Here is a 19388-nt window from a genome sequence, read left to right as displayed (position 1 = left end):
GGGGAAAAAAATAAAAAAGCAAACCTTGTAAAGTGCAAATGTTCGAACACAATACGTGGCCAGCTCCACAGTATCGAGCAGCGTCACTTGGACCAGCCCATGGGTTTCGGTGCCTCTACTAGGCCAATACTGGTCACACTTCACCTGAAAGAAACAAGTGACACATTCAGGGCAAATCCTCATCAATTTCTCTATTAGCTCTATTTTGAGTTGCTGTTGAAGGAAAACAGCTTTTCTGCAATTCATTTTACATTGATCTTTTTCTGGCATGCTTTCTTGTTATCCCAATGTATGTAAAGTACTGCTCTGATGCCAATATAAACCACATTTTTCAAACTGGTAGGAATACCAAGCAGTAACAGATTCAATTTTCGTGGAGAAAAATAAATTGCAGATTGTTGCTGAGTGAAATAAGAAGAGAGGTATTTGAAACTTCAGAGTACTTGAAAAGAAAACACAAATTTGTTCTGGAATAAATGCTAAGAATCGCTTCAGAAAGATTACACTTAGGCACTTAAATGACTTGGTGAGATAGTTAGTGTTCATCCATCAAGGTTTACAAAGCACAAGCTATTTCATCTTGAGCTATCACCATTCCCAAATACGCTTGTTTAAAGAAGAGTAGAAATAATTCGTAAATCTATCAAAGTATAATAAACAACATAGCATTTTTAAAAATATAAGATAAATGGTATGTGTATCAAAAACAAGTTAAATCTGTAATGTCTAGGGGGAAAAGAGCTGTCTGTTCTTTTAAAAAGTCTCAGAGGGTCACACACTAGCAGTGCAAAGTTTAAATAATTTAAAATCCATTCATTTCAGATGAACAATCTAGTTTCTATGTGGAACTGAACAAAAGCATGTAAAAGGTATTCAACCCAATTAGTTTAAGATGCAACAAAGAATAATTCTAAGTCTACAGTAAGCCTCAGATTTACTGGATGTATCCTTTGGGCATTAAAAAGCATAATAAAAAATGGCAAAGACAACACTGTATTTTCTAGTAAGGTCATAGGTCAGAATATCTTTTCCCTTCCTATCTGAAAAGAAAAAAAAGGGAGTAATTAATTATTAATTGAAGTCACCTAAAATGCATTTCTCTAGGTAAAGAATTTTTACCTTTAGTAAAAGTACTATTTAATATTGGAAAGCACACATTCTATTTGAAAAAGAAAGATTCGAAGGTTACAATCTTTGGATTTAAACAAAAGCAATGAGGCATTATTATCATAGACACTAGAATTTTTTGGTCCAGTGAATAGAATTACTAGATAATTATTTGCTTTTATGATGAATATAAATATTAGTAGTATTCTGTGAATAATATTGTAATTTTCTCTTTTACGTTAAAGCATTTTGCTACTCATAAGATTCAGGCTATCTAGATAGTGGACTTTCTGAAAATGGAGAAGTTTTATTCTTTACACAGTTTCCTAGACTAGGTAAAGGAGAATGTACATTTATAGAAAGGCAGAAATTGAATTCCAAGGTTTGACTTCTGTACCTTTATTTCAACTGTGAGACCCACACAGACATTACCTATTTTACGGAAAACAAAGTGGTTCACAGTAAAATGGAGAATTTCTGTCTTAGTAAGACTTGCATTTCCAAGATGCACAAAATATTCTTCTGTTTTGTATTTCTGTCAGATGTTCTAACTTAAAAATAACCCAAGGGGTAGATAATTCTTTAAGGAGAATATTGACATAACAAGACCAGAGCTGAGTGCCTCTGCGTGTGCTCTGGCCCCTTATTCAAACCCACGTCGTATCTGAGCTGACTTAGCAAAGGTTACTACCCTAGTAGAGATGACACTACTTAAGTAGCCATAATTCAGGAAAAAAAAAAAAAATCACAAAAATTCAGTCAAACGCTCTTGTTTTAAACCATGAAATGGATGTCAAGTTGATGTCTTGCTGCAAAGGACAAAAGTAACTTTGAAGGCCTCTTATTGCAACATTTGAGGTTATGCCAGGAATGCACTAAATTTAGGAATCAAGAGAGAAACTCAAACTCATTATTTAACAGTTTCAGCTGAACATCAACAAATCAAATCAAATCAAAACCAACAGGTCAAACCCCACGAGGACAAATACCACTATGACGGGCAGAAAAACAGCAAGTTAATGCAACAAAATGAACTATAAGATCAGTACAATGTACTGAACCCAATTCAATGTAATTATGTTTCAAACCTGGGAACTGGTTGTCCTCAGACCTTTTGGTGAGGTAAGACAAAGGAAAAGGAAAAGAATCATAAACTAGCCTTTATGTGACCTCTGGAAAAAAAAAATCACTCCATTACTGAGTGACTTTCCATCTATAAATCTACTACATTCCTAAGATGTAGGGAAAACTAAATTTATGTTAATTATTGTTATATTTCTAGTAATAAGTTTGAGAACTGCAACTCTTATTGGGTTTGATAGGGAAAATTTTTTGGGAAAAAAATTCCATAAAACATTACTATAAGGAATAAATATTGTAAACATTTTTAGCTAAAAGAAGAAAAAGTTTTTGTACTCACTTTAAATAGTGTACTTTAATCTTATTCTTTTCCAAAAAAATCCTTTAACATGTTTTAAGTGCAACTGTAAAAACTAGGAGCAATTTTTTTTCAAAAGCAAATATATTTAAACATTGCCATTTTCTCTCAGGAAATATTTCACAAGGGGAGTTTATGAAAAAATAAATATTCTAACGTATGTGCATATACACACATACGCTCTCAGCAGTGGGATTGGAAGCATTCCCTGAGTTATCTGAACAGCTACAGCAATACATCCTTCCCTTCGTTAGCAAGTATCACAGCCTTTATTTTCTTCACCTCGTTCTCCGAGTAGCCTGCACAGGTTTCATCTGACTTCTGAGGGCTAAATTTAAGGGCTTAGACTTACTGACAGATATTCCTTTAAGATTTTTCATTCTTAGCACTATGCTAAACACATAATTTCTGATTTCAACATTAGAGAGCAAGTCAAAAGTCTAGTGAGGAAAAAATAAAAAAGGACATAGGAGAATAATAGAAATGATTTTTTTCTAATTAGCTAATTCAAAAGGAACTAGCTTCATTTTCCTCTCTTGATATGTTTTCTTTGACAATAGCCTCTCTCCCTCCCCCACCACCTTTTTTTTTTCCTGGGAGAAAATCTCTAAAGTTATCTCCAGAGAGATACCACTTGTTAGGCTTCATGCATAGAGCTGAGTGTGAGAGTTGAGATGTGTAGGAGGCTCCCTTTTGGGTATATAGGACTAAAGGGCAGGAGCTACTGAATACAAATACTGATTTCTGTCTTTCCCTATTTGATTCTAAAGTAACTAACTACAGGTGGCCTCCAGGAATGATTTATGCAAGGTTGGGCCGTCTCACTGGTTGACTGGTAAGCTGGTTCTGTATTTCCAGGACCAAAGTCTAGTGGCCTCTTTTATAAAATGAGAATGACTATCTCCAGCATGATAGTGCTATTGTAAGGCTCAGAAATCATGCACCTGAAACCCAGAACCCGATGGCCAACACAAATAGGCATCCAATGGGAATAGCTATTATTATTTGTCAGATTATGTTCTCAACTTTTTGTGGTTGTTGTTATAAACTACTGAAATCACTTTAAATGTGAAAAAAAAAGGAATATGTTATTAATCCCAGTAGGGATTAGGACGTTCTAGGTGGGAGGCAAGGTGTGAGTGGCCGTGAGGACACCAGAGTGAAAGGAGACACAGTCCTGTACCCAGTCATCATCAGTCTTACTGACTAAATATGGAGGCATGTTTATACCTCCTGGTTCTTTAAGTAATAGGTACTTGTGAGATTCAGAACAACTCCCTTAATCTACCTGGACCCAGTCTGCCATGAGAAGAGAATTTGCTAGACTCTGAGGTAGAAAAGGAGTGAAGCAGAACCCACTACCCAGGCTGTGGTTTAGAAACAATCGCCCTGTAACTCTACTTGAGGCCTACACTGAATGTGACCATTCAGACTCCTGGCTGAATTTGGGGGTGATATTTCTTTTTATAATTGCAAAGTGATTAATTACCCTTATGTGGTAAGCTTTCCTTTTTCCATTATTTTGGAAAGAACAGGTTGACTATTGCTACACATTTGCTATGGAATTAATTCATTTTCTCTCTTTCATGTCAAACTATTAAAAGCAAGTTGATGAACATATTTAAGTGTATTCAGAAAAACTTGCCATTAAAAACATCTAGTAGGATTTGATCCAGTAGGTCTGCTGACTGTGCTTTGGGGAAATGCTCTCCTTTTAGTTCCATTTTTACTTCCACATGGCTTATCTTGGAAGTTCCTGGCACATCATGGGCACTCAACATGTGCAAGCTGACTTTATAATCAACTGTACTGTGGTCTAAGTTGGCTTATTCTTAGGTTGCCTAAAACTTTCTGAAAGTAAAACCTCCTCCTTTCAATTTAACAAAGCCTTATTTGCTGCGTCCAGCGTAGCTAGGGACCGTGTCTGAGGACAGGTGATGCAAGACTTAAGAAACAAAGAGACATAGTAAAGAGCAACGATGGGACCAGGGGACTCAAGATCTTGTGGATCCAGAGTGTCGAAAGCCTGGTCGACATCATATTTATTAGGAGTATACAGTTAAGAAAAAAAATGCGATCAAAGAGGTGGGGCTTTAGATATTCCATGCGATAAGCACTAAATTCTGCTTGCTGTTTAACTGATTAATTTCAGGCCTATCCCTTCCAGGAACAATCACCCTCCTCGGGGTATGCAAAATTTCTAAATCTATCCTGTTACTGCCTCTGGGACATCTGGAGATAGCAAATATTTCCCCTGGGCTTAACTGCATGCTTTCATGCCAGAATGAAGTTCTATTAATGGATGATCTGGCTCTCCAGGACCGTCCATTGTTTCACCCTAAGGAAATATCTGCCCTCCTTCTTGCCCCTATGGCCCATCTTAGGATTGCCCACCACAAATTTTCTTTAGCATAATGCGTGCTAAAGGTCATCTACTGCACAAAACATTAAAACAAAACAAGCATGTGCATTTTAACCATGCAAGTGTGAATATAATATTTTAAGCTCATGGAAATTTAGGTGTGGCTTGTTTTCCAGCTGTTTGTTTCCCAGCACTTACTGAGCATGACAGTGTGGCAAAGCATCAGAATTCCACATGTGACAAACCCAATCCCTCCAAAGGGTCCCAACATCACTGAACAAAAATGCATTTGCCACATGGTACTTTGAAAAGCCTGCCTAGGGTCACGTTATTTTAGCCAAAGAAGGACTTAAAATAGACAATAAATGATACCTGGAAAACCAAAACTGTTGGTGAGAATGGCTAGTATTTAGTAAGTTTGGGCAGAGGATTCTTCCATAAGGAGTGGACAGTGTGTTAACATTAGATAATACAAATCTGGGTTGTTATTTAGACTAAGGAAATGTTAGCACACACCTGTCAATGTACACTGAATAACGGAGAACACAATGAAAGAAAATTCAGATAAATATTAGGATATATTCTAGTGGACAGAAAAATTATATGCTTAACTGTTCCTATAGGTTATTGCATCTCTTTTTAGCATTTTTAAGATTTAATACTTGATCTTCCAAAATAAGGACAGAGATCATGTCAATGATTCTATTCTGTTTCAGTAATAGTGTCATTCTCTCCATGCAAGTAATATTTAGCCATGTCTGTTTTCAAACAGCAAGCTGTCTGGTTTATGTATTTCCCCTTTTCACTTTCTCTTTGTTGACCACTATTTAGTAGAGGATCAAGGGCAACAGAATACTTGAAATGAGAGTGATACTAACGCATTTGACTATCTGCACAGTGATAGCTTTTCATAAATAAAACTCTAAAGCTGAAAAATATCAGTCTTTAAATGAACTAAATTCTACATTATAAACCTGCTTACCAATTCATTGAGCCATTCAAACACAGTCCAAACCATGTATTAATTAAAAAAAAATCCCTGATATTCCCTTTTGTTTGATGTGCGCTATGAACTGAATGTTTGTGTCCCTCCAAAATTCATATGTTGAAACCTAATCCCTAATGTGATGGTGTCAGCAGTGAGACCTTTGTGAGGTGATTAGGTCATGGAGGTGGAGCCCTCATGGATGTGATTAGTGCCTTTTAAGAGAGACCCCAGAGAGCTCCCTCACCCCTTCATCACGTAAGGATACAAGACAGTTTTCTATGAACTAGGAACTGGCATCTTGATCTTAAACTTCTCAGCCTCCAGGACTGTGAGAAATTTTTGTTGTTGATAATGCATCCAGTCTGTGACATTCTGTTACGGCAGCCAAAACAGAACAAGACAATATGTCTGCCGGGAGTTAAAAGAGGGAGCTCCTCTGGACTTTGCCAATGACTTCTCTCATTATGTCTCTAGCTTCTAGCTTTGTTGTAGCCAGAGGATATTCGTGTGGAATGCCCCCCTGTCACCGCCAGGTAGCACTTCGCTTGGGCTCTTGGAGTTTACACTCAGCCCCAGTCACTCTTAGCAGTGGTTGCATGCTCTACCCAAACTTACTGTCACCTCTGCATCTGCCTTGGTCTGCCTAGTGGCTGCCTGTAGTCCAGTAACACTCCAGTGTCACTGCCAGTGAGCAATATCATTAGGTGACTTAAAGTTTCAATAAAAAGATAATTTTTATATACCAGTCAGTATTGATACATGTTAATATCTTAACACCCAGTACAACTATACTGGTGCACAACAGCTGACTATCTGCCTTTCCTACGCATAGAGCTTCATCTACACTTCTCAGAATTTTAAAAATGACCTAATCCAGACTGGGAGTGCTATAACCATGAATGTGGAGAAAGAGGGGCTTAGCTCAATGTCACCAGGAACAAAGTTCAGTCTCCCCCTCCGTAAATCTCATTCCATAGGCTGTTTTGCTTCTAATTCACTTGAATAGGAATGTTTTGAGCCAGGATCTGTAGGCTGTCATTCTACATAGAGGAGGTGGGGTGGGGAAAGAAGGTAGACAATCCAGGAAGCTAACAAACAGGAAGAAATTGGCGGGCTTCTTTCTCTTTTATCTGACACTGTGTCTGTTGACAAGAGAAAACCAAGAGTGTGGAACTTACTAGATAAGAACCCAGACATCCTTTAGGTTGCCAACATGAGCATCATTCTTTTTGTTGCCAGTGTCCTATATACATTAAGTATCCAACACTTTTCAAAAACAATTCCATACATCATGCAGACTCCAAAGGCAATGTTTGTGCTGCCATTCCCATAGTTGCTTAAGGGAAAAGCAGCTTCTGTTGCCCTAGATAGGCAGCGCTTGAGGCTGCAGTTTGAGAAATTAAACGTTCAAGGCCTTTGGCACTCCCAGTTCTGTTTGGAAAAGGACACAAACCTGGCATTTGGAAAGCATTTGCTCTCCATTAAACTTACCGAACCTTGACAAACCAGAGTGGCCAAGAATTAGTTTGCCACTGGCCAAGGCTAGGCCAAAACTGATAACGACAATGAAAACAGTAACATTGCCATTTATAATCTGCAACAGGATTCTGCGAACTTTTAACCCAAAAGGACCTCATAGTCTGAAAAGAGTCTCAAGATTTGTTTTACAGAAAAACAAGAAAATGTTTGATCAGAATCTCCTTTTTTGCTGTTTTTTTGCCCAGAATTGCCCTCTTAGCCACAGAACCAAGTGTAAATGTGTCTCCAGCTCACTATCATTCTCTGTTGGGGAAAATTTACTGAGGTGACATTCAAGAACTTGAGAGGACATAGGAAGAGTGAGTGGTCTTTAGGTCACACTTGCTGCACTGGCCACGTGCCATGTCCCTGTATTCTAACTCTTAAAGCTATTAACATAATGTAGTTAATGCCAGCCTGATCCTCTGGCCTTGACAGCATCTAACCTCCATTCATTAGTACAAACAACCAAGTCTAGTGGAGCAAGGATCTTCCCGTTTCTGACCTAAGAGAAAGTAAGCGATGTTGCACAAAATATCTGATCTGCTCTAGCAATGGATGCCATCACCTGGGTTGCTTGATTCTCTATTTGGGAACAGAAAATGAGATTTAGAGAGTTTGGGAAACAAGTATAGACTTTCTCACTTCTAATTCTAGGCTTTTGAGGGGAGGGTATAGCTCAAGTGGTAGAGCACATGCTTAGCATGCACGAGGTCCTGGGTTCAATCCCTAATACCTCCTCTAAAAATAAATAAATGAATAAACCTAATTACCTCCCCCCTTAAAAAAATAAATAAAAATAAAAGAAAAAAGAAAAAAACCCCAACAATTCTAGGCTTTTACTACTAATCAACATGGCTCACATTGGATGACAGTTCAAATCATGCCCCAGTTTTGGAGCATCAAAATTTCACTCCCTATCCTCGACACTGATAGCACTAAGTACCACCACAATACTAGCTCTTTGAGTGGTTCAACTCCCACTATGAAGCTTGCAAGACGAGCATCAACTCTGGACACTGACTGAAGGCAGGCTGGGAGGACAAGCGAAAGTCAAGTATCTCTTAACCTCAGTGAAGCCATTTTTGCTTCTAACACTAATCGAGGCTGTTGAAGAATTTGTTAAGCATAGGTGTACACATTCCCTCTGTCTTATCTACATGAAGATGGAAAACAAAGTAGAGGAGAAACAGCCAAAAGCAGATAGATAAAGGAAAAAAAAAGTCAGCAATCACTCACTAAATAATAAGAGCTTTCTGGGCCAGGAATCACCTCAGCAAATCCAGTACCTTGGAGACTCCGATTCCTCAAGTGAGGCTTGCCAACCATGTGTCCCAGCTGCCCACAAATAATACCCTTTGAGTGGAAATCCCAGCTGTATACATTTTACTTTCTTACCAGTGCTTCATTTTTTCCAAACATTTTCTTCCCTCCATGTGGTTGCCCAAACCAATCCATGTGCTTATTGGCATGTTATGAAACATGGAAGCAATTAGAGACCACATTCTGGGGCACAGGAATGACTTGCTGCAGAATCAATGAACTACGCAGAACTTGAGAGGATTTGGCAAAAAAGATGGAAACTGTGGAATAAAACCCACTAACAGTATCTCATGTCACACAGTACATTCTACAAAGCTTTAAACTGATCTGTGTGTTTTCAGGCTGCAATCAAATTCTACCTACAAAATCACTAGTTTTTAGCATTATATTTTGTTTCATACACACACACACACACACACACACACACACACACACACACACACCCTAAACAAACTCATGGAAAATATTCAACTTACACATTACACAACTGAGAGAGGGGGTGATAACATTTGAAAAAAATCAAGGAACTTAAGTCTTCAAATGGTCGCCTTAAACTCTAAGCCACACCTCACACTTACAAGGGCTTCTACACTTAGCCATCCAAATGCTAAGAATGGTGGATTCTATAACAAAAAGTCGGTGAAATGTCTAACACATGCTAATGGACCCAGCATCCTTTTTCTTGAGTGAACTGTTCTGACTCAGCAAAGGGTACAAGCTCTGCTGATGTATCAGCCACAGTGAGAAGGTGAGAGTGGGCCTGGGAACAACAGAGGGCTGGAAGACATAGGAGATAGGTTCTCAAGGCTGATTCTCGAGCATCACCAAATAAATGAGAATGGGGAGGGAGAATCAAAAGAACCCAGAAGAAATGTAGTGTCAATAATATATTACCTTTTTTTTTAATATTTTATTTTTATTGGTTTTGGTTGTTTTGGAGAGGAGGTGACTAAGTTTACTTATTTACTTATTTATTTTAACGGAGGTAGTGGGGATTCAACCCAGGACCTTGTGCATGCTAGGCATGCACTTTTACCGCTGAGCTCTACCCTCCTGCCAAGAATATATTATCTTTAGTGATAATTATTACTACATATAACTCATGTTGGCCTTACTATTTTTATATTATATTGCTTCAAGACATGTGAAAGTAGCAGCCAGAATGTTCCATTGTCGTCTTTTTTGCAGATTGATTAACAAGCTCCTTGCATCAAGGTCTCCATTTTGGAGATTCTGTCAAAGGCAAGTGCAAAAGAACCCCGTGTTCTGAGCTATACTGTCCTCTTGACCGGGATGCATGGGTCTGTTCCACTGGGAACAGTGAGCAGAATTTGCCATGTGCAGTGACTCTCCGAGTTTGGTCAGGATTCACTGTCAGCTACTGAGAAATAAACTCATTTCATTTGGCAACAAAAATTGAATTATTCGGAAGCCAGCTTTAGGGGAAACTAAAGCTATAATGGTAAAGCCTTCAACCTCTCTCTCTCAACAGAAAAATAATAGTGTATATCACTGAGCCACCTTGTCACATTCCTTATCTCAGGCAATACCCACAATAACCCTTCCACGTAATCCAAAAAGGAGAACAGAGACTTTGAGGGATCCAGCAGGTTGCTCATTGTTACATAGCTAGCATGTCCTAGAGTCGGGATCTAAATCCAGACATTTGACTGCAAGACACCCCTACTTGGAACTATGTCACATAGCTTCCTCTGATGGTGGTGTCCCCAGGCAGTCCTGTGTAATATACTATCTTTTCTTCCCTTTCCTTTTCTTCTTTCTTTCCCACCCCAATTCTCCAGTTAACAGGTATTCTTGCCTACTTTTCATACACAGAAGTGTTTATACACATGTGCCCTTTTAAAAAAATAAGCCAAGGGGATGAACATTATTTTGAGAACCTAAGCCTTAATAAAAATAATGAAATTTCAGGCTTTAGCCCTTGGACAGATAATTTGTTTAAACTACCTGGACCCTCTCCCTTTATGAAGGAGACTACAGGCAGTTCCTACGTAAAGCCAGGCTAGTCCAGATGTCTGCTTTGAAGTTGGCTGCTGGGAATTGAGAATTCATTGACACATAGGTCAGCCCACATAACCCACAAAGTGCCTAAAGTATGGAGCTATATATTTCAGTAACAACTAACCACTATTTATAACATTGTTTTTATAGCAAAATGTTATCCAAGTTCTTGCTTTGAGCATTCAGGAATGCCTTCCCTCCCCACTTCTTTAGAGGAGGGAGCAAGTAGACAGGGGAAAGGTGAGGGAGGAGGATGTGAGGGAGGAGGATGAAGAGCAGGTGAAATAATTTGGGGGCTGTTTTAGATCTCTCTATGACACTTGGTCATTTTCCCTCCAGTGTTCTAGATGGGGGAACAAAGGGCTTTTAGGCCTTGGGCCTCAGGGCTCACTGTATGGTCAGATTCATGATGGGTGAGATTTCTCAATTTTGGCTTATGCAGGTCATCACAAGTTTGCCTCAGTTTTGGCTTATGCAGGTCATCACAAGTTTGCGTAAAGGCTGAAACCACCACAGAGTAAAAATCACAAGACAGCACTTTAACTGGCTCCTTAGGTCTTTTAACAAAGGCACAAGCTAACTTGCAAGAGCGAAGAGTAATTAATGAAGGGAGCAAACAGAAGTTCATTTAGTAACTTCCAAATAAGTTTCCCTGTCTGGGGTGGGGGAGAAAAAGGTAGCCTGCAACATACAGATAAACGGGCAGTATTTAAGTCACAATGCCTTCTGCCGAGAACTGCTCATTACTATCAGATGTTGCACTGGCAGTGGGGCCAGTCAGAACTAACTTTATTATTAGAAGCAATTAGGGAGAAAAGGGGCAGAATTTCATTTGGTTATTTCAAAACAAGTTTCTGTGCATGGTTTAATGAAGGCCTGCAGTGTCAAGATAAAATGTGTGTTTTACTGAAAACAGCTTTTGCAAATGACTGCTTGTTACCAGCCGGTATCTCCAGGCCGAGCAGCCTGGGTAGGTTGAATTTACATGCGTGCTGTAATATAATAGTTCAGCTGTCTTTGCTTCACAGGAGTGTTAATAGGCAGTATGGCTTGGTGGGTAAGCACGTGTGTTCTGGAGCCAGGCTTTCATCTTCAATTCCTCACTTTGATCTTGGTATCTGAATGAGCTTCGGTGACCTTCTGGAACATCCTGGCCATAGCTTACTTGTATATGAAGTGGAAATCCTAGCAATGTTTATCCTATGGGCGTGTTGTGAAATATCAATGCATCCAACACATGTTAGACATTGTTTTAATTATTGATGATTTTATCCAAGAATCATTTGGGTGGGGTGTTGTTTTTAAAGAAAGTGCTTGTTGTATAGGGGTTACCCTGAGTACAATGGCTCTGTTTACATCTTTTGAATGGCTTTTGCATGTAAAGTATAACACAGACATGTGTCTTCATAGTCATAAAAAGCTTTATCTAAATTCATTTCAGACAATACTTCAGTATTTCTATAGAATTCACATGTTTTGAAAAGATCTGATTGCTTTTTAGGTTTGCTAAACCAGTGTGTACCATATCTTTTGATTTCTCATCTTTAAGATATCAGCTGGGACTTTTTATATTTCCCTAAGTCTGAGCTTTTCCCTTACAAGTCCCCAGGGCAGCCTTCAACGCCTCTCTTACATACACACCTGAGTTAAGAGAAACTGCTATGCATTGAGCTTTGAAGAACATTAAAAAATATATATACATATATCAACTGTGACACAACAAACGGAGAGTTGGCCTTTGGCTTCCTTCTCAGTAGCCTTTTTGAGAATACTGTGACCTTGGTGAAAGAGTCCCCTCGTTGGTGGTTTCAAACTTTGCCCCAATGCCCCATTCTTCTGTGAGATTATGTGCTGTCTTCAGTGATTTGTCAGATGCGTTTGTTAAATTCTCAAGGTTACAGATTGATTTTCATCAGATGGCTACAGTATTTGCATATTCACTTGGGAGTATGGCATACTGCTTACCCATTACATTTTAGTTTTGCAAATCAATAGCATTTTATTAATGTGACATGCTCCATAATTTTGGACCCATATGATGACTAAAACTCCTTTCTTGGACCTTACTAAGCAATGACTCTGTGATTAAAATCTCTTCCTTTTGGAGAAGGCTAAACTCGCAAGTAGCAAGATGCCCTCTACACATTAATGTGTTTTCTCAGCCGTGTATTAACCACATCATTTTTCTGGCTGCCCTGACTTAATTTATGTTAATTTGACTAATTTTTAAAAAGCGCCTCTCATAGAATTTTGGATTTAACACTGCAGATTAGAGAAAGAAAAAGTTGAAAATATTGGGAAGTACATATTGGTGAGATTCTCCCTCAAAGTCTGTGTGTTCTTATTCAGTGTGAGCTTTATAGAGATGTCCAAGCTAATATTTATTTTCTCTAAACAAGTTGTCTACTTCTTTAAGTGCTACTTTTTTTTTTTCCTTTTGGCAATCACACACATCATAATAGGAGAGAATTTCCTTTTGAAAGACTCAGAAGAATGTTAAAGACTGGTTTAATCTGAGTTGCTGATACTCATTCACAATTAGTGTCTATTAAGTAAATAAACCTAATTCCCCCACCCCAGAAAAAAAACCCCAAACAATTTGTATCTGTTAGAGTCAAAACTTAAGGAAAGGTTAGATTCCTACCAGAGTAAAACATGCAACACAGGAACTATCTGAGGCAACATTCTAAGAGGGAGAAGATAGATACTCATTCTCACCCTGGATCGTTCTTCTAGTTTTGTCATCATAACAACTGTGGCACTCCGTTGTTCCCATATCATTCTCCAAAAGTCACCAAATGTTTCAGGGAGAGATCCCTGTGTTGCAATATACGCATTTTGTTTCCTGTAGCCATCTATGTAGTTGGCATTCACATAGTCACTTCCTGGGATGCCTGAAAAACAATGAATGTTACTTAACTAGGTGAACATATCATGAGAGGAAACAGCCTGGCACTTGGCCTGAAGACAATATCATATTATTGTTCCACACTATGCTGGGGGAGTCACAATATATTCAAGTTTGGGTTTTAAGCAAGATTAAAAACAAGTCTTCTTGGGACCTTCATGTAAAGTGATGTTTGAGGTGTTAGATGTTTATAATATGACAAGGTAGACTTCAAAGAAAGAAAAACCCAACTGATCATCTATAGAATGCCTTTTCTGTCACACACTGTTCACTCCATTGTGTCAACAAAATATAGCTTGCAAAGGAAGATAAACCACTATCTGGTCACATTCCTCACTCATTTTCGTCATTGTTCCCAGGCAAAAACCAGATAAAACAATGCCTGAGTCTGAAAATGCAATATAGGGTGGAAAGTGTCATAACAGTGAAAAATTCTTTCCAGACTTAGCTAAGAGGAAACTCATATATAAGCTTATTTAATCCCCACAACAACTCTATTAAATTCTGTCATGATCTTCCTTTCACAAAAGAGGAAACTGAGGTGCACAGAGATCCAAAACCTTGCTGAAGTTGATGGAGTCTGGTTTACTTATAGGTAGGCAGACTGCAGTGTCTGTGTGGTAACCTCTGCAGGGCACTGCTTCTTCTTTAGACCTCAACGGGTTGTTGTATCATGTGAATCTCTCCTTGTGTTATCACGATTGCCTCCTAATTGACTGTTCCACTTCTACTTTTGTCATTTGCAGTCTGTTCTCTAGCTAGCATGAGAGCAATTAAAAAAAAAATATATATATATATATATATATGACACTGTAACTTCTTCAAACCCAACAATGGCTTCCTTTGATACTTCAAATAAAATCCAAACTCTCAACAATGGCTATAAAGCTCGGCACTTCTCCAGACTCATCTTATCCTACTCATCATCTCGCCTTTTAAACGCTGGACACCCACCTGCTTCAGTTCTTAGAAAACATTAGTCTCCTACCTTAGTGCCACCCCACACCCTACAACACACTATCTCCTTCCTGTCAGAAGAGCTCAGCCTCCATCTCAGAAGACCTGTCCTTGATACCTTGGGACCTCAGAACTCCCTTGGCAACACTTTCTTCTACTATTACACATTGTAATTATATATTTGTTTGTTAACTAGCTTGTTGCTTGTCTTCTGTACCTCTAGAGTACATCTCTTTAATTCTTTTATTCACCTGTGCTACTAGTGACAAAAAGAGTAAATAATTTGCCTCAGTTCTAACATTTAATGAGTAGCAGAGCTGTAATGTAATACAGATATTCTGATTAAAAGTCTAATTTTCCCTCAGCACAATGCCTTTAAAATGGATGCAGGCAGGTTTGAGCTTCTTCCAAGAAAGGTGGCCAGAATGATGAAGGAAATCAAAGCTATTCCTTGTGAGAAAGGAATACATATTATAACCTGGCCAAGGGGGAAAAAAAAGGGGTTGGGGATAAGAGCTGCCCATGAGTGTCTGAAGAAAGGTTTAGGTTTACTATGTTGAGACCCAAGACTTTCAGTTCTGGAGGATGTAACTACAGAGAGATGAATTTCATCTCCAATATAATAAAGCATTTTCAAATAGTCTGAGTCAGAAAGGGAATAGATTTCCTCCAGAGGTAATGAATTGCCTGTCCCTGAAGGGGAGCCAACACTTTACCGGAGTATTAGCATGATATGGGAGGTAGAACTAGAACCTGTACATGGTCCCTTAATTACTTTGGGAAAATATAAGCCTTGGATTTATTAAAAAAATGCTTTCTTTATAATGGAACATATGTTCCCAAGCTAAAATTGCTATATTTCACTGATTGCCGCTTGCAATTACTTTGACTGCTTTTCTGACTCCAGTTGTAAAACTGATCCTCTCAAGAAAAGTAATGAAAGTCAGATGGAAACTACCGAGCTCCAAGATGAACACATGGATATGGAATACCACCAGCATTAGTGAAAAGCCTTTTGAGCAAAAACTTAAATGCACGGTTGGTTGTAACATTATTCATCTATTACAGCTACTCAAGAAGCAGTTGGGGTTCTGGCAGCCCTTTGTTGATAAAGATCCCATTCCTCCCTGACACCAAATTACTGTAGATTCAAAGGAGAGTTTAAATAAAGTCCTCAGGTTACAGCCACTGGGAAGCACGCACATCTACACGTCCACAGGATCTGGTTCTGAGCCAACAATGAAGCTATTTTATAACACAGGAAAAGCCCACTTTAAATAATTTAATTTAGCAGTTAACATTAAAGAATTGATAAAAAGGATTCTAACTAAGGGCCTCACTCAGCTACCAATATCCAGAAAAGCTTTTTCCAAGAAAATTAAAAAATGGAGAAATCTGTTTAGTGAGTCAGAAAATGCCCCAGCTGGGCACTGTGCCATTTCCCCTTATCAGGGATAACAAATGTGTGTGAACAGTGCATCTGAGGACAGAGGAGGTGGATGTGAGACTCAGTCCAAAGTAAGGGAATCAGACCTAGCCAACATTCCTGCATAAATTTTTATCAGTTATTATGTCATGAATTGTTTTTTGACATATGGCTCAAGTTTAAGCAGTGAGTTGTTATTATATTTTAGGGGGAATAGGTTGCTACTGAATAGTGGTTGCATTTCTGAGGAATTCAAATGTAAAAATTCTGCCCGAAAACTACTAGGCACTGGAGATCTATACTATATCACCAAATGCTTTAAGAATTTGGGACTTGATACTCTGAAAAGAAGATAATTGAAACTAAATCAAAACCTAGAAGAGCAAATTTAGAGGCTAATATTTATATCCTGAAAATGTTGTGAGGGTCCTTTTCTATTTTGACACTTGTGTGTAAGCAGGTAGTTCGTGGAATAAAAGCCTCCTTTTGGCAAGTGCTTTCACCCACTCTGGCAAAAAGACACTTGGGTAAGCTTTCTCACACGTCCTTTGCAAAGTGGAGATGTGAGAGATGGCTATGTTTCTAGAAACTCTAAGATCTCATGTGTTGTGTATTCGTACAACCCAACATAACATGCTGTGTCAAAAGATGAATGAGAGAAGAGTTTAGAAATGGTGGCAGCTTGCCCTGCTAAAAATATTAACCCCACACTGGAAGCTAAGGTGAAAGAGCAGTGTATTTGCAGCAGATGAGACCTCAGTCTTCAATAGAACACACCGAGAAAGATTTTCAACCAACCCAGCTGTAAAACACACACTATTCTGGCTTTCCAACTGTTCTGTTTCTTCAGTGGCTCTTGACTGTGATGGTTCTGCTGGGAAGCAAGATATACAAAATTCGTTCACTTTTTTTGAGTGACCTTCTCTAAGTAATGTGTGTCTATTTATTTAATCTTCATTTCTCTGCCTTATCCGTAAAATGATTTGCATCTGCTAACGCAACACCAATCAGAGTGCACTACTAATCCAGGAGAAGTGTGTGAGCATTAAGTGTGTGAGCATTCTTCTGGGGGTATGATGAATAGAAATCTAACTTAAAATGCAGAACTGAATGAATGTAGATTTATTATAAATTAGCTGATTGCTTTTATTTCTTGGAGTCAAGGAGACTTTTGTCCAATACTATGATGATGGTGCCTTGCCTTTTATTTATGTTTTTCGAAGAGGGGGAGGAGTTACTCAAATAACAAGAGCATAAAAAAGATGTCTGAAGCTCATCACAGGCAAAATCTTAGGATTGGCTTTGCTGTCATTTGGTCTTAATGTCATTGCCCAAGAACAGCTTACATCTAAAACTTGCTCTTTCCTAGGAATCCATGGCTTTACGATATTTATAAAAGTAAGTTTTCATGCTTTTCTTTGTATTGCTTCATGTATACTCTCCATTTAATAATAGTCATGTGAATATTTCCTACACCAATAATAATTATTTATCATTCTAATGTCATAATTTAGAAAACTGAGGCTAGACCTTGAGTTTATATTATTCCAGTATTCCCCATTCCTGTGTTACGGTATATTTCATCAGTTAATGGACTGTTATTTCTTGTGGTGCATAAAAATATTACATACATGCTTTATACTGGGTCTTTGTGTTTTGGGCAAACTAAACTTGGAGTTGTAAAACTCAGGCCTTTAAGACTAACAGATATTGTGATGAGGTGAGTGACTGGTATAACTGTGCTTCTGTATTCTTCATGCACAGCAAGCCATAGCAAACAGCTATTCAAACAGGGTTGGGTCAGTTTTAGGCTCTCATTTTATTTACTGGGAATTGCTAGTTACAGCTTTTAGTGGAAAAATAAACCTGGGTATGGACTTTGGGCTCTCCTGTTTTTCTTTCTGGAAAACTTTGGGAACTTATGATAAAAGTTCAACATGCAGGGACAGTGACATTTTTCTTCACTTAAGTATGGAATTAATAGAATGTGGCTTTGTGATGATGATCCCACATGTGTTTGAATATTAACAAAAGGAAAGGAATCCTTGGAAAGATGAAGCTTCTCTGAAAGAATATTCATGATGAATGATTAATTTATACTGAGAAATCCTTTAAAACCTTGAAAGCATGTTGAAATGTCAAAGAATATACTATTTGAGCTGTTTTGTCATGACTGGGTTAAAATAAGGTTTTTTTTTTTCTTCCCTGTTAGTTTGACAAGAATTGGGTCATGTGGGTCTAGTTAAAAAAAAATACAAACAACTTGCTTTGCATTCGATTTTTTTGGGTCAGTGGATAATTTGATTTGAAAAGATTTCTCTTGTTGAGAGGTGTTTATAATTATAAAGGTTTTATAATAAGGCCTTATGCCCTGCTGTTAAACAGCACCCAAAATAGCGCACGCCCATTATTTTTTAGCAATGTGAAATTAAGTAATCATAAGGGGTGAGTACTTTTGTATCATTCCACTCTGGAGGGTAAGTCACATGTGCCTTTCAAAGTCTTGGGAAGGTGCTAAGCACTTGCTAAGACTTTAGAGAAATTAACCTGGAAACCGGAACTCCTGTCTAGGGATGCTGGTAGTTTGCTCTTTGACAGTCATTCAACTTGTCCAGACCTCTGCTTATCGGCTAAACAAGGCATGTTGGACAAATGGATTCTCTCAAGTCCTTATGAGTTTTAAAATATGATGTCTCTCTGCGGTATTCTTAACCTTCTTGGATTCAGAAATCTCTGTGAAGTTATTTTAAGATTCGTAGAGGCTTGTGTGTCTCAGATTAGGTAGGAACATGTTTTGATGATCTTTCAAGGTGATTCCTATCGCTTCTACCACTGATATCCTGAGATGAGGTTTTCTTTTTTTTTTTCCCCCGGTGCGACTAATACTTAAAATCTTGATTAGAACCGGGTGAGGTAAAAAATAAACAAGTTCAAAAACAATAGGAGGTGGTAGGACTGAGCTAGTAGGTTTATTCAGAAAAAGCAGCTTTCCTTGGCTTGTAGGGATGAGCATGAGGAAGAGGCAGCATTAGAGGGAAGGCAGAAACCCATCCACAGCTCCAGAGGACACACCACTGCTGCACTGCAGAGCTGGAGGTGGGCCCTCAGCTGATTGGCTAACTCCGCTCCATCTCACAGTGTGGCATCACAACCCCAGTACTTTTATTTCCTTTCACTTCTACAAACCCTCAGTGAAGTTTGTGTCATAAAGAAACTGGTTTTTTGTTAAACCTGTTTATTCCCTGTTGTAAGACAGAACTACTCAAGATCTATGAGCACGAAAGCTACCTTTTATTTAGTAGATAATGTCTCCTCCTCCACTTCAATACACAAATAAAA

General features: G+C 38.4%; 1 protein-coding gene across 18 annotated transcripts in view; it reads right to left on the bottom strand.

Moving 5' to 3' along the window:
* PTPRD (protein tyrosine phosphatase receptor type D) overlaps positions 1-19388 on the bottom strand; it is a 1875536-nt gene that overhangs the window by 46195 nt on the left and 1809953 nt on the right. For all 18 annotated transcript variants that reach the window (XM_074361573.1, XM_074361575.1, XM_074361574.1 and 15 more), the window contains 2 exons: positions 13477-13652; positions 25-144 (listed from right to left, as the gene is read on the bottom strand). In XM_074361573.1, coding sequence (XP_074217674.1) covers positions 25-144; positions 13477-13652 — 296 coding nt within the window. The remainder of the gene's footprint in view (positions 1-24; positions 145-13476; positions 13653-19388) is intronic.

Source organism: Camelus bactrianus, chromosome 4 (assembly GCF_048773025.1).
Source record: "Camelus bactrianus isolate YW-2024 breed Bactrian camel chromosome 4, ASM4877302v1, whole genome shotgun sequence".
Classification (NCBI taxonomy): domain Eukaryota; kingdom Metazoa; phylum Chordata; class Mammalia; order Artiodactyla; family Camelidae; genus Camelus; species Camelus bactrianus.
Note: the sequence above shows the minus strand (reverse complement) of the source record. Positions and strands in the feature narration are given on the sequence as shown.